The sequence below is a fragment of the Pleuronectes platessa genome, chromosome 10 (assembly GCF_947347685.1).
Source record: "Pleuronectes platessa chromosome 10, fPlePla1.1, whole genome shotgun sequence".
Taxonomy (NCBI): domain Eukaryota; kingdom Metazoa; phylum Chordata; class Actinopteri; order Pleuronectiformes; family Pleuronectidae; genus Pleuronectes; species Pleuronectes platessa.
Window position 1 is genome coordinate 9,179,511 of NC_070635.1, and position 26,491 is coordinate 9,206,001.

The following is a 26,491-nucleotide window of genomic DNA, read 5'->3' on the forward strand; positions in this document are numbered from 1 at the left end:
GCTTTGAGTCCCACAAACTAAATGTATTTTTCCTCCATCGTAGCAGGTTTGTCTGATAAAACCAAGGCTCCTTGGTTAAATACTACTTTGGGTAAATAAGAACATAGTTGGGTGAAGTGACTCCTGCAGGTAAAGCCCAGTTACAACCAAATTATAACTCTAAATAAAGGTGGAATTAAAACATGTGTCACCTCAACTTTGACTGACCTTGCCCAGTATCTTTTTCCAGTACTGTCTCCATAGGATGACGGCTATCACAGCCAGCAGCAGGAGGATGATGCCCACCAGGCAGCCAATCAGAATTGCCGTATTACTGCTGTCATCCTTGGCCACAGGGAGACCAGCTCTAGGAGTCACAATCTCCGATCCTAGAGGAGGGAAATACAGGATGATGTGGCCGATGTTTTTATAGCTGCTTGAAGACATGCACTGTAGGCCAGATATTTCCCTGAACTTTTCCAGAGGGGCTGGATGTGAGAAAGCAAATGTCGGAGCCACTTGCTCCGGATATTTTGTGGACTTTACGTGCCAGCCCCCTGGTGAAATGTGTGTAAAATAACCGATTGAGAACACAGGAGGAAAATGTTCACAGTGAGCGCATGGCTGTTTTAATGGTTGCAAAACCTTTGATAAAAAAAGAGGTGTGATACACGCAGACGACGTTGATGAAGATGTCAACTTGAAAAGAGAGCAGATGCTGGTGTTGATGTTCTGTAAAAAAAAATATGTAATTTCCAAAGCGTAATTCACACTTCATATCCCCCCCGGACACCACACCTTGTCTGATTGTGCCGCAGATATTCCGGGAACGGTTTCTGGAGTTCATATCTGAAAACAGCTTCTGTGTATGTGCTTTAATTTAAGAAACCTGAAGGTATTCATGAGACTCATGTGATGTATGTGAAGCATTGTGCAGCACTGTCTATATGCGGTGACTGTTGGTGGGAGTTTCTGCACTGTTCACACTGAACATTGGCTCTTTTAGCGCAGTCACACACACACTAGCATGGTTTCATCAGGCTTAATAAACATCTGATGGGGATTGTCTGCGTGAGCGTTCATCCAATCTGCCCGCTCATACCACAGGACTCTCGGAGCCGGCTGCATGAGAACAGAATGTGATCCCTGTTTTGCTTCTCAGCAGCTCTGTAGTTTACGTTTAATCAGAATCATGTAGCTGTTTTTCTCCTCTGAGGGTCAAGTGGGATATGTGTTATTTAAACAAGGGACGACAGAGTTAGAATCACATTCAGAGTAAAAACTGGCTCAGTTAAAAATACCAAAAATCAGGCATTGAATACAATACATGGTGCGCTCATGTCCATGCACACACAAATACACACCCTGCAAGCACACACTTGTAGACATGCATTTTACCAGAGGAAATTTTCCACACCACATTTCTACAATAGCATACAACACATCCATCACTCCCTCTCTCTCTCTGTCAATTCAACACCATGCAGGTAATAAATAAACCCAAACAATGCCGTCCAACCACAGCCAGCAACAAGGACAAAGCAGCATACACGCCACAGAAAAACCATTTCCAGCCTTTTAAAAAGCCTGTTATTGTTTAGCTGAGAAGAAGAGAGCGATTCCCCTGGAGAAAAAAAAAGCATGCTGTTTGTTAGACCACAGGAAGCCAAGTTGTTATTGTACATAAATATAATGTACTATAACAGTGTTCGCCTTTTCCCTACAGCTGCACTGTATATCTCACACCCATGGGACAGAGGCCAGTGCCAAAGCCTGCCCCTGTAATCCCCCCTCCGTTATACTTCATACTCCACTGAGCAGTGGGACAGTTTTAAGATGCGTGAGGAGGACTAGAGAAGACAGAGCGAGCTCCCCTCCCTCAGTTCATCCCATCAGTTTTTTTTTAGCTCTTTCTCACCTGACAGCGTCCAGTTACCGGTAGTGTCCGTCATGAAGGTGGAGTTGATGGGGGCTTCTGGAGGAGCGAGGGATGGACAAAGGAGGAATGTGTGAAAAGCGAGGAGGACTCAAAGGAGAGTGATGAGGAGAGGAAATCATGGATAGCAGAATTTGCGATTATTTATTAAAAGCCAGACCAACACGTTAAAAAATAAAATAATTTGAAGATATTTATAACATTTGAACTCTATTTTCTAGGCAGATCTCTCCTGCACTTTAAGTACAATGAAATCTGTGACATAATCATCTGGCGTCAACTTTAGGTTTAGTCAATCTTGGCTCGCAGCCAAAGGATTTTAGGGTTTGTGATAAAGAGCGAGGCTCGTCTGATGTGGGCCCCCTTTGGCACCGCCTTTCCTTTTGGCTCTGCTTTAGAAACATGGCTTGGACACACTGCCAACATGCTCACACTCATCACAACTGCAGGGAAGGAGACGGGCATGGTGACAAGAGGTGATGAGGCCGATGAAGCAGCATGGTGGGTGATGAATGGATAAAACAGAGAGTGGAGGGATAGTAAAGAGAAGAAGATGTGGGGGTGGAGAGCAGGAGGAGGAGAGTAGCAGGACTCACCAGAAGCTTCAGCAGTGGAGTTGGTGGAGTTGTAGCTCATTGTGGGTGATGAGGACGTGTGGTTCACGGGAGGAGCAGAGGAACTGATGAAAGGAATCTTGGGAGGACTAGGAGGAAATGAATCAGGCACTGTGACATCCTCCTCAAACGGCTCTGGATAGGGAGGAAAAGAGACGTTTTAATAAGAATGAATCATGTTACATATGTTTAGGGGTTTTGTTCTCATGGCACAACACAACATCTGGGCGTCCTCAGCTGTTGGGAAACTGTATTTATGGTCACAGCTTGTTGCTTTAAAGACTTTTCATTTCAGGAGAACCAATTATGTTGTTTGTGACCAGGAATTAATGAGTGACTTATGGACAAATGTGAATGACTGTTAGCTCGCAAACCAAGTTCCGACTAACTGTTGCTGCTTTAATCATTTACAACACATCAGTGGTTTAACCGTTCATTGCAACAAAAAGTGTTTCGTGTGGTTCTCCTCATGTGATGCTCCAGAGGAAATCCCACCAAGCAGGACACAGTCTCTGAGTCTCTGACAGAAAACATTTAACAAACATGAACGAACAGGTCAAAATTTACAGAAATTCCTACGAAGCCGATCTGTCAAGAGGCCAAAGACATATTACGTGAGTTTAACGTGACCTTGGCCTTTCAAATATCAATCAGTAAATGTGTCTCTAGGCTGACATTTGTGACAAATTTGAAAGGATTCTATGGAGGTGTTCTTAAGATTATATGTTCACACGGAAAGAACATGGGTTTGCGAGGTCACAGTGATCTTGACCTTTGGCCTTGGACCACTCAAGTCTGATGGGTTCACCTGTGAGTCCAAGTGAATGTTGGTTCTAAATTTGGAAAGATTCCCTGAAGGTGTTCCTGAGATCTTGTGTTCACATGGCAAACATGTGGTTTGTGAGGTCTAAGGTCACAGTGACCTTGACCACCTAAATCTTATAAATTAATCTTTGTAAATGTGGATCAGCTCTGGTCGGTTTAAGTTCATACTGGATGATTTGGTCAATTTCATTATTGGAACGGGAACATTTATCACTGGTCTGGCAGGAGTCCAGCCACCCCACCGCTGCTGGGTCGAGTCTCCTCAGCCACCTGAGAACAGTGTGATTACCGAGCACTTTGCTGATTCTTATCACACCACAACTGACAGTGTGTTTGAGAACAGAGGACAGTTTAATTAGGCAGCAATCTCAGCTGTAGAGCAGCAGACCTGACTTCCAATCATTATCAGATAGGTATAATCTTTAGAGGAGATATCGAAACCCCATTCCCGTTCGCTGCACTCGGTGTGTTTCAGCCTTTACACTGGGAGATAGTAAGAACACGGCAGCAGCTGGAGGGACAGGCCGACGCTTTGAGCCAATAAACACTTTCTTATTCAGACTCTTGATACATTTGGAAATAGATTAGTAAGGTAGAGGGAGTTACGTTTGTGGAAGGCAATGTATTTACAACTTTCGACTTTTAGGATACACAAAAATGTGTTTGTGTATCCTAATGTGTTCCCCAAATCTGTATTCCATAAAGTACAGCATTACAATTGTGCCAGGGACAAGACAATATTGTTGAGAGTAAAAAATGCTGATTCCTTAAATCAATTAAGGTCTGAAAAGGGTCAGAGTTAGAGAACAAGTGTAGCTCATCAGATTGCTGAGTTTCACTTCACTTGACTTTGAGCATCCAAAGAATATTAATTAGTCGTACACTAAAGCTGCTTTCAGACATGCACTGAACTCATTTTCCTGAAAATGTGCTAGTAAAATGTCCTGAAAATGCCAGACTACGAATATGTAAGAATAAAGCAGGAAAATGTCCAGAATTTCACAGCAAGAGAGCTGACATTTTGATTACATTTGGAAAACGCAACAGATGCAAAACTGGAAAAATACAAATATCTGAGGAGCCAAATACACGTAGAGACGCAGACAAAGACGTCAACTTGTAAAGACAACGAGAATCAAAATGATTACGTCGTGATCACCCAGGTGTCACCCCTCGCCTGAACGACCCGGACATTGTCCTGTTATTGTGAACGAGTCTGACCCGGACAATCTCCTGCTGTGTAAGGAAACCTAATTTAAAATCTCTGTAATACATCAATCTGTTTTCAGTTATCTCTTCTTCTGTTGCTTGTGTCTATATTTTGTTATTGTTTAGACAATGTCAAACTTCTTCTGGACCTCCTTGAAAGTGGCTGCGGAGAAAAATGGTCTGCCAGAGTTACAAAACACATATCTCCCATTTAGAGATAAATAACGATAAATTGATTTCTGTTTCCTACCAGAAAGGAAAGATATCTCGCTGATGAGCATCCAGCGGTCGGCAAAGAAGAATTGGCAGCGGAGAATCTGAGCTGGCCGGCCGCCGAGCGGCAGGGAGATGTGACGTGAGGAAGGGTCCTTCAGATCCTCCAGGGGCACGGGCAGGGAGAGGGCCGGAGACGACCACGGCTGGAGGATGCCGGGCTTGAAAAGACACTCCACCTTGCTGAATACTCGGACGCCCTGGGTGTGGCGGTTGTTGCTGTGCACCTGGAAGAAGGAAATCAAGTGTGTGAGAGAAATAAAGAGGACAGATGAAAGAGAACAGATGTGTAATCACTTAAAATCTAAACATCAGAATTAACCCGACCTCTGTGCAAACATCTGGAAAACTCCAGGAAAACTCTGGGCCTAATCATTCATTATTTGCATAGAGGGAAGAGATTCAATTAACACAGAGAATTAATGATACATCTTCATCCTGCTCAGCTGTAATTGCTTTGGCACAACTTGAACTGAGCAGGACTATAAATGAACAAAATTAGAAAAAAGAGGAGGGAGGAGAAAGGATGGAAGAAAGAAAGTGTATGACAGAAGACTGATGGAGCAGAGCAGAGGATAAATCTCTCCTGTTTTTACAAGCAGGGAAAGGCCAAAGAGAGAGGGATCAATAAAAGCTGATTTAATATACGAGGCGTCTTTGTGGCTGGACGGAGGAAGAGGAGCTTGAGTAGGAGAGGTGGAGGAAGATGGCGAATGTTTAAAAGACAGAGTGAGAGGTCAAAACTATAGATCTCAGGGATAGATAATTAAGCAGGAGAGTTGTTTTCCTCTCAAGGAGACGAGGTGGTAAGGAGGGTGCTCTTTATGGAAGCCCATCAAAACCGTGGTATCTCAACATAATATCTTTAAATCATCGCTTAATATCTTAAAATAATGAATAACTAACTCAAACTAATGACTTAGTCTCTCCAAATAACGAGTAAGTATCATAAAATCATGAGGTAGTATCTCAAATTATGAATTTGAACACAACATTCATCTTTTCCTTTATTTTACTGGCAGAAATGGGCTTCAATACCTTTTAGAGGTTAGCTTCTACACTTAATGCAGGGCCACTCTAAACTAATCCACATGTTACACACACACACACACACACACACACACACACACACACACACACACACACACACACACACACACACACACACACACACACACACACACACACACACACACACACACACACACACACACACACACACACACACACACACACACATACATACACGCACACACATACATACACACAAAATGCAGGAGGAAACAGCTGCACCTGATGCTGAGTCGACATGTAACTGACTCTATCTGGACAAAATGTGCCGTGTTATTGTTGGTAGTGGGTTCTTATAAGTAACAGGAGTGAGGTAATTCTCTACTCCTTCAGGGGGTACGGCTCCAATGACCTGCACCGAGTTTTATTTGAGAACATATCACTGCATTCATTAGATTTCACTTGTTTCGGCATAAATCTAACCCATATTGTGGATTCCCTCTGATCCTTTCCTCTAGTTGCCTCTTCTTCTATATGCACTTGCACAGAAAAGTTCTGCATAACTTCCCAGTTATTCCAACAACAGATCTGGGGCTTTGCAGACTCAGATCACAGAGAGTCCGTCTGTTGAGCGTCCTGTAGGAAGTGCAGGTTATGGCTGACAAAAGGTCAAAGAGCAGATTTCCCTGTGGGAGAGCGATTAGCCGCAGGTTAAGGAACGCTGACCTGCAGAGACAAGTCGTGCCAGATTTAGGTTCAGGTTCCCACTCTTTATTTATTTGACCTGTGTGTCTGACATATCCGCCCTGCCGAGCCAGAGTAACGGTGTGTGTCAGCTGAGGTTAGTTTGGGGAAAACCACGGGGGAAAAGGCAGGAACAACAGAATAAGCTGAGGGAAAACACTTGGAATACCGCGGGGAAAGATTTGAAAAGGTAACTGAGAAATCCTAGAACAATATTGACAATGTGAGAAAAAAAAAACACAGAGAGAGAACATACAGAAAATCTGGACCCCCGTCAAAATCAGGGCTCTAAAAGATGACTTGTCCCTTGACGCTGACTGGGGATTGGTGCTGCTCCACATGTATCCCACCCTAACCGACATTCCAACCCCCATCCAACGAGACAACAGTTATAACTCAAACTGAGTTGCCTCATATCATTATCCCCCCAATCGCTACATAAAGTAACCGAGAAAACCACAGAGACGCACAAACAGAATGTGTTGCAACTCGGTGGCACCCAGAGAGAGCTGAGCACAAACGCACTGTCCCTTGATAAACAATGGCACATTACAACTAATTAAATGGCTGCATAGCTATTCACGTCAATGTGCTGCTTTCTGGTGAGGAGGCAGATTAACCGAGTCATTGTCGTTTAAACCTCTGCTGTGGGAGTTCATTCTAAAGGTTGCAGTTGCGGTTGGAGCTGCAGAAATATCTAAGCATGCAAACCACAAACACATGTTTGACTGGTGCCTAATCAATCTAATCAATGTGTTATTAAAATCAACAAATAGTTATTTGTTATAACACCAGACAAAAAGAGATTCCTCATAAATAAAAATAAAAATCTAAATAGCCAAGTGAAGGATTTTAAGTATCTTAGGGTCTTGTTCACGTGTGTGGGGGATGATGGAGGGTTTGAGATGGACTGTTCAGATAAAAGCAGAAAACCTTTTAATTTACGATGCCATGCAGGACGCACAACTGAGGACCCGAGGCGAAAATTGATGTGGTATGTATGGCTTTTAAGTTAGTGTAAAGAAAATTTGATTCCAATGGTGTCAGAAAGTTTTGCATAACCCTGGTGAGCATTTAAGACCCTGAGCTGCCATGAGATCTGATAAGGGATGAGACAGGCATTTGAGAAAGATGATTTTCCTGAAGATACAGACACATGGAAACCTTTTAAACTCGATGACATCTCTGATTTACAGGCAGCTCGGGGCTGTCTGAGATTCCAGGTGGATAACAACGTCCTCTCTCATGCACCATCACACACAAACCCTACAAACACACACCCCTACCTGCATGTTGTGGAAGACGCGTGGTTTCTCGAAGTGGAACTCGATGTCCACGCTGCCTTGCCCAAGAGCTTCCCGGCTCCAGCCCAGGTAGTCATAGCCGGGCCACACCCTCAGCTCCTTGGTTTTTATGAAGTCATCTCCTCCTAAGACGCCGTCACACAGTTGACCGAGGCCTCCGAACTGCATCCTGCACACAGAGCGCTGCAAAGGTTAACATGGAGCTGTGTGCAGGATTGAGACTCGACCCTGCAGACGCTGCTTATCACTTTCTATTTGTAAAGACATTCATAAATCAGCACGAAAAGATACATGAATAAGAATATTTATATAAAAACACATGCAAAGAAGCTGGCTCACAAACACACAACTTTTCCTCGTCATCTCTTCACATACGTACAAATACACTCAACTTAATACAAAGCAACACAACAATATCACCCAACGGCCACTCTCACTCCCAGTCTCTCCGTCACACTAGCATCTGCTACAAATACATCTGGATTACATCTAAAGTGTTACCTCACCTGCTAGCAAAACATTTCAGCCCCATTAACCTCACAGCCTGCATGAGGAGACCCCTCCCCTAAATTCCTCCTTCACTCTCCTTTGCCCGCTGCCAAAACATTACAGCCAGGAAACAGGCCTCAAATCCCAGAGCAACTTTAAAAAAAATATGTAATTCCCATTCCATTAGGCGGACACCAGAATAAACGATTAAGAAAGGATCTGACTGCTCTTCAGAGCTAGAATATGATGAAGAGAAACTTAAGGAATTCCATTGATCGAGGCATATGGTTGTAAATCTTGTGAATCTTTATCATCATTGGCCAAAGCTGTGTTTTAATTTATAGCCAAGACTTTAATGTCCGTACATTTCCATGGAAATAAAATCCAAAGGAGCAGTTTATGGGCATCTGTGGAAATGAGATGCTAAAGAAAAAATGACCACGGTAAAGAAGCCCGGAGCGGCCGGATATCTTACCCCTGCTCAGTGCTGCCGTCATAGGTGGAGTCGTTCAGGTAGACGGACATGCCAGAGGGGTGCATGAGGTGACCCACTGGAGCCGTGTACGCCTTCAACCCATCTGAGTCACACCAGGATGAAAAGATATTCAACATCAGTCATGTGATTGTTGAGATAAAAAAACAGTTTTTTTGTACCTCTCTATTTAAGAGAACATATCTGTCCGTTTGTGGCTTGGGTAGCTCGAGAACCATTCGTCTTATCGGTCTCAAATTTAGCTCATGTATTGCTGAAGGCGAAAGGATGAGCAGTGTTGACTTTGGTACAATTTAGACACGATATGTTCAATATTGATAAACTTTGAATAAACAGATGACTTAAGGCTACGACAGCTGGGACTCATCATCGTAAGAGACGTTGATCACAGCAACAGCACTTTCACAACAATGGCTGATGATTACAGAAATGCCAACTGTTCTTCCAGTTCGGGGTTCTGCATACTGAGTCGAGCTTCACTGAACTTTGAATAAACAGATGAGCAGTGACGGTAGTGCCAGCCTCAGGGTTCTGTGGACTGTATCCAGCACCGGCTCAATTTCTGAAGGTCACTTTTACAGTTTCAGAAAGAAAACCAGCAACCAGCAAACTGCCCATTCCAACCAGACATGTTTAGAACGGGCATTGTACCCGTACCTTTAATTTGCAACGCTTTTCATTTTATTCATGAGCAGCCACATGTTGACTGAGCCAACATTCAGCAGAAATCACAGCCGCCGGGAAAAGGCTACAGCTGCTTTTTAAGCAGTAAAACAAACGTAGAGGTCCACTGATCAGCCTGAGTCACATTAAAAAGTGAAATTTAAGCCTCTGCGAATCAACCCAGTTCCTCAGAACAGAGGTGACGTCAGCAACGCAGACTACAGCCCACCGCTTCGCTACCCATAATAAACAATGCTGAACGTACGTGTGTGTGCAGTATGCTCTGTTTGGACATGACTGAGTGGTTATCGTCTCAGACGTGCGTCTCGTGTACCTGCATGAGGGTCAGACGGGTCCATATCGGATGTAAAACAATAAACACAGGAAAGACACTCTGGTGCAATACGATCTGAGACGAGACGAGACGAGAGGCGGAACGTGCGTAAACCTTGACATTCTGTAGAATCCGCGTAATCTCTGGCATGTGGACAAACTGAGGTGCCCGGCCTCAGTTTATCCACATGAGAGCATATTTCAGAGACGGTCTTCCCTGAAGACACAGACCGCAACTCGAGGCTCTTAGCCTCCCCGACAGCTCTGATTTACAGGCAGCCTCATGCTGTCGGAGGGAGGAGGATGGGGCAGGAAAGGAGGTGAGCCAGTCATAAATACTAAGTTAGTCAGTGTTGTGCTTCAGGAAACAGGGAGAGCAACACATTCATCATTGTGTGGCTTCTTTTATCTGTGCAAACCCCACTGAGGCTATAAAGTTGATGCAATACCTCAAATCGATGCAAGGGGATGCATGGCAGAAACTCATAATTATTACCATCATACTAATCCCCTCCTTTCCCATCTGATACGGGAGGAACTCTGGGATGATCTTCGACATATGAAATTTGATCGGAATTATCAAGATCTGGAGGACATGCCTCAGTTTATACAGACCAGATGAAGGAAGCTAAGTAAGGAAGCAGGAACACACGCATACTCACCATCCCATACACAACCATAGAGCTCCACCCGGAGGCAAACGCTCATGACGCGGTCAGCCAGGGGGTAGAAGCGCACCATGCGGGCCACGATGGGGGGGCCCAGGTCTTTCAGCACAATATCGTAGGTGTTCTCATTACCGGACACCACCTAGGAGAGAGACATAAACATTGATCAGAGAACGCATCACTCGTCTCCCCTGATGTCTGCAGGGTTGAATATTCTCGCCTGAAGGTTCTGACTTTTTATTCAGCACGTGTACTAAAATTCTGATAACTCAAAGAAGAGATCAAATGAACCGACTGAACCTCGTCTTTAATGCACAAAGGTGGAAGGACGCCCGAGTTTAGAGTGAGAGCTTCAGGGCCAGTTACTGTCGGAGCCGCCTTTATTAAAACATTTACACTGGCTCGCTGTTTTATCGAATATTTGCAATGTTCTGCAATAACAACTGAAAAGAGGAGACTCCTTTCCTAAAACTTTGGTTGTGAGCGGTCGACACTCCCATGCTCACAGTGCAGAACTGAACCAAGTGTTTCCATTTTCCATCTGCACAAGGTTAAAGTTTGCATTGCATGGTGCTGACCACTCAGGTGGTGAAGGCTGCTTTTGTTGCCCTGAGCAAAAATGTTAAGAAATGAAGTTTAGCCGGCACAAATCCAAACTTCTCCTCTTCTAAATAAATAACTAATATATTTAATTCAAATATGGTTTCTCTCCATTCTCATTATATCTCTCAATCATATTCAACCTGTCACTTTCCTTCATTAGTGTGCACTCGTGAAGAGTCAGTTGATTCTGTCTCCGTTGTAAATAGCTAAACTAAAAAAACTAGACAACAACTCTACTCTGACTCACTTCTTGGCTCCAGCGGTCCTTCCAGGTCATCCACTTGACTCCATCTCGTGAGTACCGGAGTCGATAACTGCGAGCAAACTCCTGGCCGTGCCCGTCGGCGTGACGACCCTGGGTACCAACCAGAGCCAGGAAGTGGAGTTTGTGCAGGTCGACCTACAGGAGACAGATACACACAGAAACTGTTGCAATGTCAAAAGGTCGAGAGCAAACCTGTCCGATAAACAAGTTTTAACATTTCTTTAAATAAACAAGATTAACACTGATTCTCCAGCTCGAGGTTCTGTGTACTGAGTCAACCGTCACTGAACAGGTGAACATCTCTTTGTGCATCCAGCATCACCACAGGCAAAGTAAACAGACCATTCCAAACAGGCGGGTTAAGAGCTGACACTGCACTAATTATATAACATTTAGCATTGACTGTAACAGCAAATCAGAGCAGAGTATACATGTAAGCATCTGACCTGAAGATATTCTGATCCACCGGGGAAAACAGCTCCTGCAGGACACCACGCTCCATCCCCTTCCCCTGTGCTCAGCCTGACAGAAACAGAAACAGACTCATAAGGTTAGAGGACAAAATAAGAGAAACTAATTAACGAGTGAAAACACAACTGTACAAGTTCACTAAATCCCAGTTGCACACCCGTATGTTCACAAAGATACAAACACACCCACACAGGACTGACTACATGAAAACCCACACACTGGCAGCAAGCAGAGGTAAAAGTTCCTCCCTCCACTACCACCGTGTATATCGGACTCTACAGAGGCCAAACATCTAAATGGAGCAATGTTGGCTGAAAGAGGGAAAAGCACCGAAACCTGGCGATGACTAAAGATGCACTGTAGGTAATGGAGAGAGACTGCAAATGGAAAATACAGAAAACACATTAGAGAGGAGGAGAAAGGAGCAGAGAGAAAATTACTACATTCTTCAAACCCCACAACAAGGTCTGGTGTAGAACGTCATGATGTGTACTCCCAGCTCCTCGGGCCCGACACGACCACACGCACGCACCGCTAAAACGCTTTCACTCACTGTGACCTTCCTCAACCCAGCCGGAGTAGAAAAGTACATACTACCACCACATATTGGCCACATGAAGACCACAGACTTGGCCGTGTGTGTGTGTGTGTGTGTGTGTGTGTGTGTGTGTGTGTGTGTGTGTGTGTGTGTGTGTGTGGCGCTGGGTCGACTCGTACGAGGAGCTTTGGAACAGACGCCAGGCCGCAACCATGTTCTGACCACACTGTAAATGCAAACATGGTATTTAATTAAAAATAGTAAATTTACTTAAATCAGTTTTATCAAAATGCTATTAACACTCGCTTTTAGTAAGTTACTTGTAATTTGTGGTTGGAAAATCTCACCAGCTCAGTCTGCTTGAGCTGGATTGATTTAGAAAAAGTACGTTTTTGATAATTGTGCTTATTTTCTGTGTTGGAATGTAGCTAAGTACATTTACTCAATACTGCACTTAAGTACAAAGTACTTTAAGTACTTTGTACTTAAGTGCAGTATTGCACTTATGCAGTATTTACTCAATACTTGTACTTAAGTGCAGTATTGAGTAAATGTTTTTTTTCATATTACTTTCTACTTTTACTCCACTACATTTCAGAGGGAAACATTATATGTTTTACATCACTGCATATGTAATGATATATGTGATATATAATAATAATCACAAGAGCCATTTTCCTCTATTGAGTATGCTACTTTTTACTTTTAATATTTCAAGTATTTATTTTTGTGGTCATGTTTTTACTTAATTGAAATTTTCACTCCAGGACATGTACTTGTTTTGTAACAGAATCATTTCACGAAGTAGTATTAGTACTTTTGCTTTGTTATGGTTTTGAAAACTTCGCCCGCTTTTTTTTTTTTTTTTCGACCTATCGGCATGCGCAAATCCGTCCTCTCCAGTCTCTACCGTTGACTGTACATGCCCGCAACGGACGACGTGTACCTGAGCTGTATGGAGCCGGACCGTATTGAGCTGGACCGTATTGAGCTGCAACGGCACTCGTGCTTTATCAGCCTTCTTGTGCTTGGCACACTCATTTGGTGAGTAATATTTTACCCTTGTTTTGACCGTTTTCTTTCTGTAAGTAACCGCCATGGTTTTCGTGCTTGCTAGTAGCCTAATGATGTGTGTAGTAATGTCGGCTAACGCTAGCTGAACTAGCGTTAGCTAGTTCGGCTAACGCTAGTTCAGCTAGTTGAGGAGAAACTTTTTAGTGTAACGGTCGCGGGCGTGCTCGTCACATGCACGAGCACACGTGTTGTTTTTTTTCTGAGGCAAATGATTTATCGAGTACTGACTCACGATGAGAGAATGATTCTGGCGGTTTGTGAGTTTCCATGAACAGGAGGGCATTCACATGGCAGAACATCAGAGCAAGTATTGATGTATCATTTTAGTTTAAGCTAGGCTGCTAAGTTTGGTACTATGCTAACTTAGCTAAATTTAGCCACCAACAATAACAGTCTGTGCTTGTCAAAGACAGGTGTTTGACTGGGGATATCATAGCAGTCAACTAACTTAATGTTATTTTATTTAACCCTGCTCACTTAACACTAGTTAATATTTGTAGCTGTGCCGTTTCCATGGTTACCACTTGTAGCGCGCCCACTGTCAGTCGCTCAGTCTGATTCCACGAGGGAACGCAGTGAGAGCCCACAGATCAGACTTGGTACAGACAAAAGTGTCTCCCTATCTGAAAAGATCTTAACACCCAGTTTATCATAGGCAAACTATTTGCTGGCATACTCAGTGGCCTAAGTTATTCTTTATGTACATTATAATACAGTCTTTGTGGGTAATAGGCCTATAATACAGTTTTTACTTGTACTGCACTCAAGATGTTTGTGAGTTGTGGTGAGCTTTGGTTGTGTTAAATTGTTGTATTCTTTTTAACTGTCCCCTTACAGGCTCAGGCAGATAGTGGTCAATCCACAGTTCCCTTGATGTCTAGCCACATAAGTGAGTTGTTTATCATTTACCTTTTGTACTGGAGTGTTCATTTGGTAGCTGTTCTTGTCTTAAAGAAGTTCAATGATTAAAAGCTTGACAATTAGATACATTTTTTTTCTATAGCTCTGGTATTTCAAATCTGATACTGCATGTTAGTGTTTTTTTCTTTCTATTTTGCTGGCCTTGATGCTAAACTTATCTTTTCTTCCCTTTCAGATTTTTAAGAAGACAAAAAAACTTCCTATGCAGTGGACGTGTAAGTACTGCACATTTTGTGCTGAAAAGAGGGGCTACTTACTTAAGCATTACCGCTTAAAACATGGGTGCCACACCCGAATATCACCACTACCGTGCATTCATAAGGAGTGCCTGTGCACATTTAAATCTTTCAATGCACTCAAAGTCCACTTATCAGCATGGCACACTCCAAAAGACCTAGGGAATGTGGGTGAAACTGCTTTCCATTGTCAGCTGTGTGACTTTGTGGAGCCTGGCACTGAAGCAGACTTTTTTACCCATTTACGAAGACATTTGAAGCTGAAGCAAAAGGTTTCTTGTCCATATCAAGGCTGTAACTTTCAGAGCAATGTTTATTCAACCTTTAATGCACATAAAAGCAAAGAACATCAAGACCACAATAAGATGGCATTCAAACCTGAAATTGTGTCACATAATGTACTTGAAGAACCTCCACCTAATATAAATATTCAAACCGACGATAGTGCCCCTGAAACTGATGAGGTTGAAGTTGAGGTTACTGAGCTCAATGAAGATGTGGAGGACTTGGAGAGTCAGTTGGAACATAATGTAGCTGCTCTTTTTCTGAAAATGTCATCGATTCTTAACATCTCTGAAAATGCCCTGCAAGAAGTTATAGAGCAGATCAACCAAATTTATGTGCTTTCAAAGCCATTGTTACATACCTCGGTTGGAAAAATACTAAATCAACATTGTGGAGATGTAGAGGACTCTTTAGTGAGTGAGATAGCTAAAGTATTTACCGAGAGTAATGTATTCCTGAAATTCACTTCTACTGGGGGGTCATTGTCAACCACTAGCAAGCGAACATCATACATTTCAAAAGAATTCTCAGTGGTAACGCCTGTTGAGTTTGTCCTAAAAAATGACAGGCAGACAGTGGTGTATATCCCCATACTAAAAATGCTGCAGACATTACTAAACAATGGAGACATTTTAGATAAGGCCATGTCATCTGAGACAAATTTGTCACAAGGATACAGATCTTACAGGGATGGTTCCCGGTTTAAAGACAATTCTCTCTTGACAGAGGAAGAATTCAGGATTGCTCTTTTCTTGTACATAGATGATTTTGAGGTGGCTAACCCCTTGGGAACCTCCAGAAAGAAACACAAGCTATGTGCCATCTACTGGGTACTTGGAAATCTACACCCTAAATATCGCTCCGCTCTTCATTCCATTCAGCTTGCTCTACTTTGCAAGGTCAGCAGTCTCAAAGACCATGGTTATGGTGAAATTCTCCGCCCTCTCATTAGGGACCTTGTTTCTCTTGAGCAACAGGGTGTATATGTTGAACAGTTAGGAGCCAGCATAAAAGGCACCGTATTATTTGTTGCAGCAGACAATTTAGCTGCCCATTCATTGGGAGGGTTCTTTGAAAGCTTCACAGTAAGTCAGATGTGCCGATTCTGCATGGCCAAACGGGAGGAAATACAACACAAGGAAGTTCGGACAGGCTCATTTCAACAAAGAACAAAAGAAAATCATGACAGACAGGTGCAAGATGTATTACAGGATCCTACCATGGCTCAACAATATGGCGTGAAAAGATGTTGCCCACTTACTGAAAGCTTGGAACATTTTCACGTTGTCAATGGTTATCCGCCAGACCTTTTACATGATCTTCTGGAGGGTGTTGTTCCGGCTGAATTGGCCTTGTGCTTGAAGGCACTAATATCAAAGGGATACTTCTCACTTGAAACCCTGAATGTGGCTATTAAACAGTTTCCATATACATTTTCAGACAAAACAAACCAACCTCAACTCATCGCAAAGAACTTTGCTTCCAAAGCAACAATTGGAGGAAATGGTCACGAAAATTGGACACTCCTCCGCCTTCTGCCACTACTGATAGGTCATCACATTCCTGAGGGGGATGAAACCTGGGAGGTTTTAATGAACTTAAAAGATGTAGTGGAATTGTCAGTGTCTGCAAGCTTCTCAGAGGAGTCGGTGTGCTTTCTTGACTGCAAGATTGCAGAACATAGAGATATATTTCAGGAAGTTTTCCCAAACCAGAGGCTACGACCGAAACACCACTACATTGAGCACTACCCTCAACTAATTAAAACTTTTGGTCCATTGTGTGATGTGTGGACCATGCGTTTTGAAGGCAAACATAAGTTCTTCAAGAAAGTTGTGCGTCACATTCACAACTTCAAGAACATACCCCTTACTTTAGCTCTCAGACATCAGCATATGATAGCCTTCCATTTAGCTGCCACTTCCTTTTTCAAGCCATCTGTTGAAATTAACAGAGTGAGGTCTGTAATGGTTGCTTCATTTCCTGAAAATGTGAAAAACTTTCTCTGTCTCAGGAATAACTACCAGAACACAGTCCTTGTAGCAGCTTCTGTTTGCATAGATGGCATTAAGTACAGTGCTGATATGGTCATTTCCGTTGGATCGTGCTCAGGGCTCCCAGATTTCAGACAAATAGCAAAGATTGTGGTGATCAATACAGACATAATATTTGTCTGCAGACTCATGACATCATGGTATAATGAGCATCTTAGAGCATACGAGCTCTGTAGTAGCCATATGTCCACCTTCTCTGTCACCCAGTTGCCTGAACAAAATGATGTTTTCCCTCTTTCACTTTACAGAGTTGGAGACAAGCAGCTTGTCACACTGAAACGTCACATTTTATGCTGAGTGACCAAATGGACCAAAGGTTGTTGCTGAGAGTCATCATCGCTGAAGATGATATAAGGAAGTTGACTTTAAATGAGAGACCACAGTCTATTGAAGAATTAAAAGTGCAACTCGTGGATAAACTGTCACTGCAGTATGACTTCAAACTGCAGTATGAAGATCAAGACTTCCATAATGCCCTCTGCAATTTGACCGAAATAACTGATCTACCTGAAAGAGCTACGCTCAAAATCATCCCTCTTGTGACTCTCCAATTAACCGCATTGTCATCACCCACCACAACATCAGACACTGAGTGTAGCACAGCAGACACTGAGATCCTGTCAACAGGAAGAGCATCACCATCGATTAGACAACAGTGGCCAGAGTTCTTTGACATACCCAATTTTTCAATTGATGTTGAGTATAGACTCAGACAGGCAGATCTTGCTTTCATGAAGGATGAAACACGTATGATTCTACCACGCGATATGAAGCATGACATATTAGAAAAGCTTGCTGAGTCGATGTACAGTTTCAAGGCTTACCCTGTAGATGATGACTTCAGCAGTGTTGCAAAAGCACTGATTAGCAAACACCCCTGCCTCACTGAGCCTGGACCACACAGATGGTATGGCTGGAAAAACAGTCTTAAATTTAAGATGGCCAATTATCGAACAAAGCTTCGAAAAGCTGGATGTGAGGATGTAGCAATCAATGGAGGCAAACGAAGTAAAGGCAACCCAGAAGGAGAATCCTCAAGCAAGAATATCAAACGGCCAAAAAGAGGTGAAGCAAACTACCTGCCTAACTTACCTGAAGGACATGATGAAACAAGTCTTGAAAATGCCAGAAAGGTTCTCGTGGAAGAAATGAAGAAAAAACAACCCAATGGCACTCTCATCTCACAAATGATGGACCAATCATTCCCACTACGCAGACAAGAAATTGTAAAAAAGGAGCCTGCTGTACACAACATGGTTGAACGATGGCCAGCACTCTTCACAGAGAGACAGGTAAGATATTTTTGTTCTCAACCAATAAAATAATGCCAGTCAAAAATAAATTTAAGGTGTGTGGCTAGAACTCCAAACACACTTGTTGGAATGTTAACACCTCTGCCGTCTCTCCATCTCTCTACTTTTTAAGGTGTTTGCCGAGTTTAATAGAATCGCCAGTAAGAATCTTGAGGGAGACTTCTTTGAGGCTCTGGACCAGTACACCCCGCGGTTCATCGAAATTTTCAGAACAAAAAAGGGAACTGTTGGCCGGAAACTCAGTGAGCTGATGCAGCACATGAGCTGGATGGTAAGTAGGTTCATTTTGCTTTTGATCTGTATGATAGTTTATCAATCAAGTTCTAAATGAGATGATCCAGACCAACCTGTTCTATTTTCTGTCTGACCTGTGCTTGTGCCAAATAACTCTGTTAACTGGTCTTTTCTCTCTCTCTGTATCATTAGACATCAGACGTGACAGTACTTCGCTCTGTTGTCCTCAAAGGCATTCCGATTTTACTTGGTGACGAGTCCAGTGAATTCTTCAAGACATGCTCTGTAAGTACTTGCACATAAGTAAAAGTTTGGTGTGCATTAATATAAAACTATACCTGTGCTGACAGAAGATGTAATCCTATCTGCACAATATACAACATACATTTTGTACTCCACAGCTAATATGAGAGGTATTTAAATAGCCCGTACATAAAAATGTACATTAATTCATTTTAAATCTAAGGAGCAGAAGTCTAGGTTGAAAGGTCGGTGTCACTGTTCAAGAATATATGGACCTTGTGGACCATAGCTTCAGTTTAACGATACCAAATTTATTTTGTTGGACAATCCATGTGAACACATATTTAAAACCATATTCTCTAACAAATGCTTTCAACACTAAAAATGTATGTTTTAGAAAAGCATAAATTGCCAATACTGAAGAATGTGTGTGTGTGTGTGTGTGTGTGTGAGTAGGATACAGCAAGAGACGAGGCCCTAGAATGCATCACTGTTGGTGTGCTGACAGTTGTCAGTGAAGATAGTCCTCACGAGGGTCCAAGTTCAGTGGACCTCCAGCCCATCTCCACTGCCATCATTCTGGAGGGAGGTATCGTCATGGATCGTATTAAAAACTTGCCTCAGGCAGTTTGTCTGTTATTTGGGCTTACATTTGCTTTGCATTTGGATTACCCAAAATGCATGGCAAATACACTCAACTTCATTCAGACTGTGATGCTTGGACTGGGAAAGAAAAACCTCCCACCAAAACTGTTAACTCTGAAGAACAGTCTCCTGGATTAGACTAGTAAAGAGCCATCAGCTGTCAGCAATTTGCAAGTTATAATAATGTTCTCATGTTATCAGATAAAGTTTGATGCTTTCATGCAACTGAGCTGGCTTGTTTACGATCTCAATTCAAGTCTGTACCATGTTATGCTGGTATGCTAATAGTGGAAATAGTGCCAAGTTGTGTTACAAAGAGTTGTTGTTAGATAATGTTGTCAACAGTGAACCTAGCAAGGTTGACCTGTTTAAATTTGTGTTTTGTGAAAAGTTTTAATACTTGTTATGTAGTAAAATACAAACCCCAAGGAGTGATGTTTTTAACCTTGTTTAAACCTTGGACTGATGCCCGCTTTGGGACACAAAAGCATTTGTTGTACTTTCAGTTTTGATCAGAAATGCATTAATTTTCATGCACTGAAGTCCTGTAGTTATCAGGTGTTTACCTGTTTAATATTGTGAGACTGTTACATGCATAGAATTAGCTCACAAAAATGTGGGTTTATTTTTGACTCGTCCATGTCATGGTACACAATCAAACCACAAGTTTGTTGTTTAGCTGCTGTTTTGTATTTGAATGTACAAGAAAGTGATACTTGGGAACAGAACACTTGAGGCTGAATAATAGATGTAATGCACATTGTTATTACAATAGCTTAACATAGATCACACTATGAGCAATTTTACAATTAGCTTTAAAATACATTGAATATGACAAGAGGATGGAGAACAGTAATTTTATTGATTACTGTAAGGTTATTACATGAGTAATAAAACTTTTATATTGGAGAATTGGAATCAAAAGTAATAACAGTATCAAATGTTTATTGTTCAGCCTAGATCTGTAAATGATGCAATTTCTTTTTCTTTTTAATAAATGTTGTAATGCAGCTGAATCAACCCAGTGAGTGTTCTTTTAAAGTATATTTTTGTGGTGTTTTTGCCTTTATTAGGTAACAACAGCTAAAAATAGATAAGAAATAGGGGTGAGAGAGAGAAAAAGGACAAGGACCCATTCAAGGTAATTAGTTTGTTTAATTTAAGTGAACTTGAAAAATTAGTGAGTAGTAAGTTGTAGGTATTTAGTAATTCTAAGTGGGGTTAAATTTGTATCAAGCAGTCCACACAAAATGAAAAAATTAACTTAACACTAAGCATGGTTATTAAGTTACATGAACTTAATTTTTTTGTTTCTGTTTTAGTACTGCACACTTAAAATAAACAAGCTTTTGTAACTCACTAATCTTAAGATTACTTTGCTTAATTTTTTTGAGGCAACGAGTTTGCATACTTTTTTTAAGTAAGGTCAACTAATTAGACTTTACAGTGCACTGTGGGGGCTTCCCTCAAAGTGAAAGCTGCTGCTCCGACCGCCGGAGCAAATCGCTACGTCAACTCGGTCACTACGACAGTGGCACTAGTATTTCAATCGCTTCTGTTCATCACTTGATGGGTGAGATCACCCACTCGGACTCCGCCAGAAACCACAAGATGATGTTAACACATCAAAGCTCCGCACTGTGTCCCGTGATGGAGGGTGGCAGGAGAAGAGGATGAGGAGGGAGGAAGGAGGAATGTGGCTGGGCAGGGTTCAGTCCAGCGTGCACCAGCCAGCAGGATTAACATCACAGCACACAGCTCTGCCAAGTACCTCCATTTCAGCCTTTTCTCTCCGTCTGTCTCTGTCTTCCTAACTAAATACCAGCCAACAATTCATTCCACTTCCCCTTGTTCTCAGCTTTCTCATTCCCTCCATCTTTTCACCACTCCCTCACACCAGCATGCTGATATTTCACTGTCCCGGACTAACCGACTTGAAAAACACCAACCTGCTCTGCATCCCTCAATACCTCCCTAAAGACAACACCCTCCCTCGAACTCTGTTGTCAAATTAATTTCTCTCCACCTGTCAACGCACAACAGCAGCGATCCACCTCTCACTTGTTTTCTTTCTTTTTTCTTTTTTTTTCCAATGTCAGCTGCTCACTCTGTTTTTTCTTTCCTTCTCTCTCAGTGTCTCCCCGGTGTATCTTAAAAAGAGTGAGAGGAAATAATCACTTCCACATGGATAGAGCCTTGGCCAGGAGACCCAGCCAATCGGACCAGTGGAGACAAATGAACACACACACAGGGATCCTTTGAGTCTCACTTTGGTTAGGTACTAATACCATTACTTTCTACTTTAGTCCTGATCTAATAGACTTTGACAAATTACTTCAGTGTGGTGCCAACATGCTAAAAACAGTCATGTTGACAAACAGCTCAGTCCATAGCACTTTCTAACCTTCCAGTCATCTTTTGGTTTCCTTTCATTTCTAGATGGTGTAAAAACCGATCAACGCTCTCTTGAAACTTACTTGAGTTGTTTAATCCATAATGGGGAACCTCACGTCTAATTTAATTTGTTACATGGTATTGTGTAATGGGGCGGGGGGTCTGAGCTGGAGATTGAATGTCGGAAGGGGGTACGGGACTGTAAAAAGTTTGGGAACCACTGCCCTAAGTGAAGCCAAAGCGTCTCAGTCACCCCCTGGTGGCCGGCTGCAGTATAGGTAATGAGCCCCGTCTTCTCCATGTTAGTGGATGGGATAAGGATCAAACTCAAGAGTCAAAGTACATGTTAAGTACTTTCCACCAAAGATTGTTTCTGTCCTTCTAGGGAGTTCTAAACACAAGGTGAGACATCATGATTGACGGCTAAGACTGACTCGGGATTGGTCAAATACATGTATCGGTAGCACCTCGAAACCATGGCTCCACCCCCCTACTGCGAAGACTCTGGCTCTAAATGACGTCATCAGCGCAAGATGGCAGCATTCATATTTTAGATACTTTGGCTTAATTTCTGAAGCACACACACACAAATATACACAAATACACACAAACACACACACAAACACACATCCCTACCTTCCATGTTTGGCCTCAGTGGAGTCAGACCAGGCGCTGGAGGCAGTGATGTCAGAGTCTGGGATGGTGCCATCCTCCATTCCCAGGGCGTAACGACACTGAGCTGCAGGGGAAGAATTGGGGGGTGGGGGGGAACGGGAGAGGAAGAGAGAGAGAGAAGATAAAGACAAGGACAACGTTTTGATTCGTATGGAGCACATGTCCGGGGGGAACTTAATATTTCCATTAGAGTGTCAGCCTTGGTCACGGAGCATAATGTTGTTATGTCATCTCTGTGAAAACTTCCGGACTTCATGCTTCATAAGCCACACAGACACAGAGGAGGGAGAGAAAATACCAAAGTCTACATTAAATAGTTCCAGTCGGCTGTTTTTTTACACCATCTCTCGGGGTTCGTCTGTACTAAAATGTTAATGTTAGACGTAATGGCCGTGTTTTGCATCACTCCAGTAAATCCTTTTATTCCCGTCAAGAGAGACAACATCAAACACAGCCATTAATACCCACATGCACACAGGGTCCGTGCTCATACTTTATATGGTGGCCCTGTGGGACGCACTGCTCTCCACTCTACACACTTTTGTTTTTCACATTTCTTTTGACCATTTGTCTTTCCAACGAGCTCTCCATCACACACAAAGCCCCATCCTCAGGACTCCAGCAATCCCTCTCAGTCGCTCTTCTGGTTACCACTGCCTGGGGATTTCACCGGAGAACAAAAGAGAGAAAGAAATGGAGGGCGAATTCAAGACCACGGACAGGTCTCAGATATCTGCGCTGACTTTGCTCCAGCAGCAGCATTATCAAGTGATCCTTATAACATGCTCCCAGGCAGGGATTACCCAGTGACCCAGGTATCTGCTCCGAAGTCAGTCATGAGGAGCAGGAGGAGGTGGTGGTGGTGGTGGGAGGGTGACAGGCCGAGGGAGGGTTCGGCTGGTGATAAAGTGGAAAGGGGTTACCGACAGTGATATGGCCGCTGAGGCCGAGGGTGACAGAAAGAGGCGGGGGTGGAGTGGGGGGGGGTCTATCTCGTTTTCTGTCATTGAGTCAGCAGACAGGAATGTTGGGCTGCATGACAAACCCTAAAAACCCCAACGGGTGCAGCAAACACACACACATATACACACACGACTCACACATACACACGGTTTAAACCACGCCCTGCGGACAGGTGCTCATTTCTTTACATCGTTATCATCATCATCACCATCACACCCGGCCATCTGCAATCCTTCCACCTCTCTCTCCGTCTCCCTCAATCTCAGCCTCCTCTGCTTTCACCCTTTTTGTCATTTTTTACAAAAACTTCCTCCCTCAGACTCAACATTTCATTTCTGTCTACAAGACTAAATGTGTGGGTGTTTCTGTTTGTACGTGTGAGAGGCTCATCCTCTCTCTCTCCAACTGTTTCTTTTTCATCGATCTGATCCATAAATCCGGTGGTCGTTCAACAGACAATTGGTTCACAAATGAATTCATTCATTTGAAATAGGGCTGCAAATACAATCGTGTGTCCTTTATTGATGAATTTGTCAGTTATTGTTCTTTTATTGAAAGCTGGGTCATAAACTATAAAATATTCAATCATAATATGTCACAAATACAAATTCATTGAGGACGTCTTAAAGACCCTAAAATATTCTGCTAATGCTAGATCAGAACTTTTAAGAGCTTTTAATTAAATGAATCGTCCCGTTATGGTGAATACAATTTGGGATTTCTCTGGGTTTGATTACTGTTGGAAACATTGTGGATAATGTAAGAACACAAGTCAACAAAATATATAACATGTGTTTTTGGACGATTTCAATGATGAATGCTGTCATATAATATCTTTGGGTATATTAGAATTGGTATCTTAGTACCAAATACAAAGTCGAAGAATCTGGTTTATTACAATTCATCCCAATTCACCAGATTTCGAACATCCAGCCAATTCTTGTTGAGCTGTTTCCGTCCCGGACGCAGACAAAACAACAGGATGAAGTAATAAGTCTATTATAAAATCAGTTGCCAATAAACTTTGATTTGTTGTTTGTTTTGCTCTTTCTATAATATCATAAACTGAAAATATTTGGGTTTTTCTGCCATTTAAAAGACGTCACCTTGGCCTCACAGAAATCATTTACAGACTGCAGAATCAACGTGTAATTAAAGGAACAGGGAATCGTTTTCTCTCATTTACAGTCTCGCTGCTGCAGTCAGGAGGTTGACAGTCTCCTCTGGTTACACCTCGTTGGCTCACATTCACTAAACTCATGTGCCCCTTTCTTCCTGACATTTTGACTGACACTTTCATGAGCTGCCTGTGCATTAGCGGTCTTGCCAAGCCAGGGAAGGACCGCCCTGCCATCTCATTCTCCTATTACACTCGACTGGCTGGCAGACAGGGACAGGACACAGGATAGCCTGTTGATAGCGGACGGAGAATGAGCCTTACTGATCTGAGAATGTGAGGAGAATGTTGAGGCAGCGGGACGGACGGTTGCTGTGCCCATGGACGGAGGGTAAGAGAGGAGAGGGGTAAAGCAGTCACGTCTGAGTTTGTGGGTAGAAAAACATTGAAACGTGCGGAAAAATAACTGTCAATTATAAAAAAAAAAAAGAGAGAATTAAGTATTTGATCCTACCTGGGTTAAAAAGCCACTCGTGTTCCTCTGAAGACGACACCAGCACCATCAGGACTGTGACCACAGTGACAGGGAACAGCCGCAGGGAAGGCAAGGCCATGGCGGCAACAACACACCTGGTTACCTGTCCGGAGACACAGTGACGGCCACCGGCATACCTGTTGTGGAAAGAGAGATATTTAAGTCTAGATCCACTTCAGGATTCTTGTCAGTGCCTGTTGACACTGCACCAACAACAAAGTTTTCATTTTCACATACTGTACAGTAACACACACCTGCGGCTCTAACCCGACACTGCTGAGCTCACACACTCCTCATCTCTTTCACAAACTCCACTCTCTCAATCAAATCCTCATGGTCCAGGGCACATAGCATGTCTTACAGTCATTTGTTTTCTCAGCGTTCGCATGCCGAGCTCAAGAACGAGCCAGACTCCAGAGGAGCGAGCACAAAGGCACATAACAAAAGCTGCTTTTACATCCTAATTTGTTTTTCTCTCTGGCAGCTGAATGCCGTGATACAATAATACTTTGCTGCCTTCGGGGGGGGGGGGGGGGGGGGGGGGGGGGCAAGCCGTTTGGTAATTGAAGATGGTCTAATTAGCTGGCCCTATTTACTCTCAAATTATTTATTCTGTTTGTTCGTGAAATAGCAATCATGTATCCAAATTAGTGATTTTAAACCTACTTTCCCTCAATAAGAGAGAGTATATGTGGAGTGCCCCGTCTGAGATAATTGTTTGGAATTAATAAAAAACAGATGACGCTGCAAGATTGGAGAAATTAGAACCAGTGAGTGTGAGGGAACAGATGTCGATGTATTCTGGGTTAATGGGGACACAAACAGTCTGTGCAAGAATAGTACAAAGTTAAAATACTTCTCTTACTACCACATCATTAATGGCCAGTTTCTGGTTAAAAAACTATTTTTTAGAGAGTTGTTGATTCAACATTATGACCATTTTGGGTGCTGAGTTTTGTCATGTATTTTTATACATTTAGTTAAGCCTCATTAACACATAATATTAGAAACACACATCTCTAGATTACTGAATAAAGTTCAGCCAAATTCCCCTTAACAGCCTCCGAATTGATCATTCAGTTGAATAAGAAACTCTCTTATGTAGTTTTCAAAGTGAGAGAGCACTCTATGCTTTCTTCTTTAAAACCTTTTGTGCATTTTGTCAAGAACAACTATATGAATCATAATGAAATCTTGAAATACCAACTTTCGTTTAAAGGTTTGTGCCAACCAATTTTTCCATTACATTATGATGTCGGAGTGAAGTTGACCTTTGCAAATCTTTCAGATATAAAATGTCATCACCATATAATTTAATCCTATCAGTAAAATTGTGTCCTAAATGGCTTATAAATTAATGAGCCAAAAAACGATTTTCGTGAGA

General features: G+C 42.6%; 2 protein-coding genes across 5 annotated transcripts in view; one reads left to right on the plus strand and one right to left on the minus strand.

The window, feature by feature from the left end:
• ddr1 (discoidin domain receptor tyrosine kinase 1) overlaps window positions 1-26,491 on the minus strand; it is a 47,291-nt gene that overhangs the window by 8,161 nt on the left and 12,639 nt on the right. For 3 of the 4 annotated variants that reach the window (XM_053432810.1, XM_053432808.1, XM_053432806.1), the window contains exons 2-12: window positions 25,087-25,244; window positions 22,454-22,556; window positions 11,856-11,931; window positions 11,392-11,544; window positions 10,536-10,683; window positions 8,860-8,962; window positions 7,878-8,064; window positions 4,814-5,063; window positions 2,512-2,664; window positions 1,898-1,954; window positions 208-368 (exon numbers count right to left, since the gene is read on the minus strand). In XM_053432810.1, the coding sequence (XP_053288785.1) occupies window positions 208-368; window positions 1,898-1,954; window positions 2,512-2,664; window positions 4,814-5,063; window positions 7,878-8,064; window positions 8,860-8,962; window positions 10,536-10,683; window positions 11,392-11,544; window positions 11,856-11,931; window positions 22,454-22,556; window positions 25,087-25,186 (1,491 nt within the window). In that variant the 5' untranslated portion in view covers window positions 25,187-25,244. The remainder of the gene's footprint in view (window positions 1-207; window positions 369-1,897; window positions 1,955-2,511; window positions 2,665-4,813; window positions 5,064-7,877; window positions 8,065-8,859; window positions 8,963-10,535; window positions 10,684-11,391; window positions 11,545-11,855; window positions 11,932-22,453; window positions 22,557-25,086; window positions 25,245-26,491) is intronic. The other variant, XM_053432807.1, reaches the window with a different exon arrangement.
• Window positions 13,299-19,679, plus strand: LOC128449566 (uncharacterized). The gene is made up of 7 exons (XM_053432811.1): window positions 13,299-13,462; window positions 14,330-14,381; window positions 14,589-14,628; window positions 17,237-18,280; window positions 18,414-18,572; window positions 18,728-18,820; window positions 19,235-19,679. The coding sequence occupies exons 4-7, from the start codon at window positions 17,279-17,281 to the stop codon at window positions 19,559-19,561; spliced, it is 1,581 nt and encodes a 526-aa protein (XP_053288786.1). The 5' UTR covers window positions 13,299-13,462; window positions 14,330-14,381; window positions 14,589-14,628; window positions 17,237-17,278; the 3' UTR covers window positions 19,562-19,679.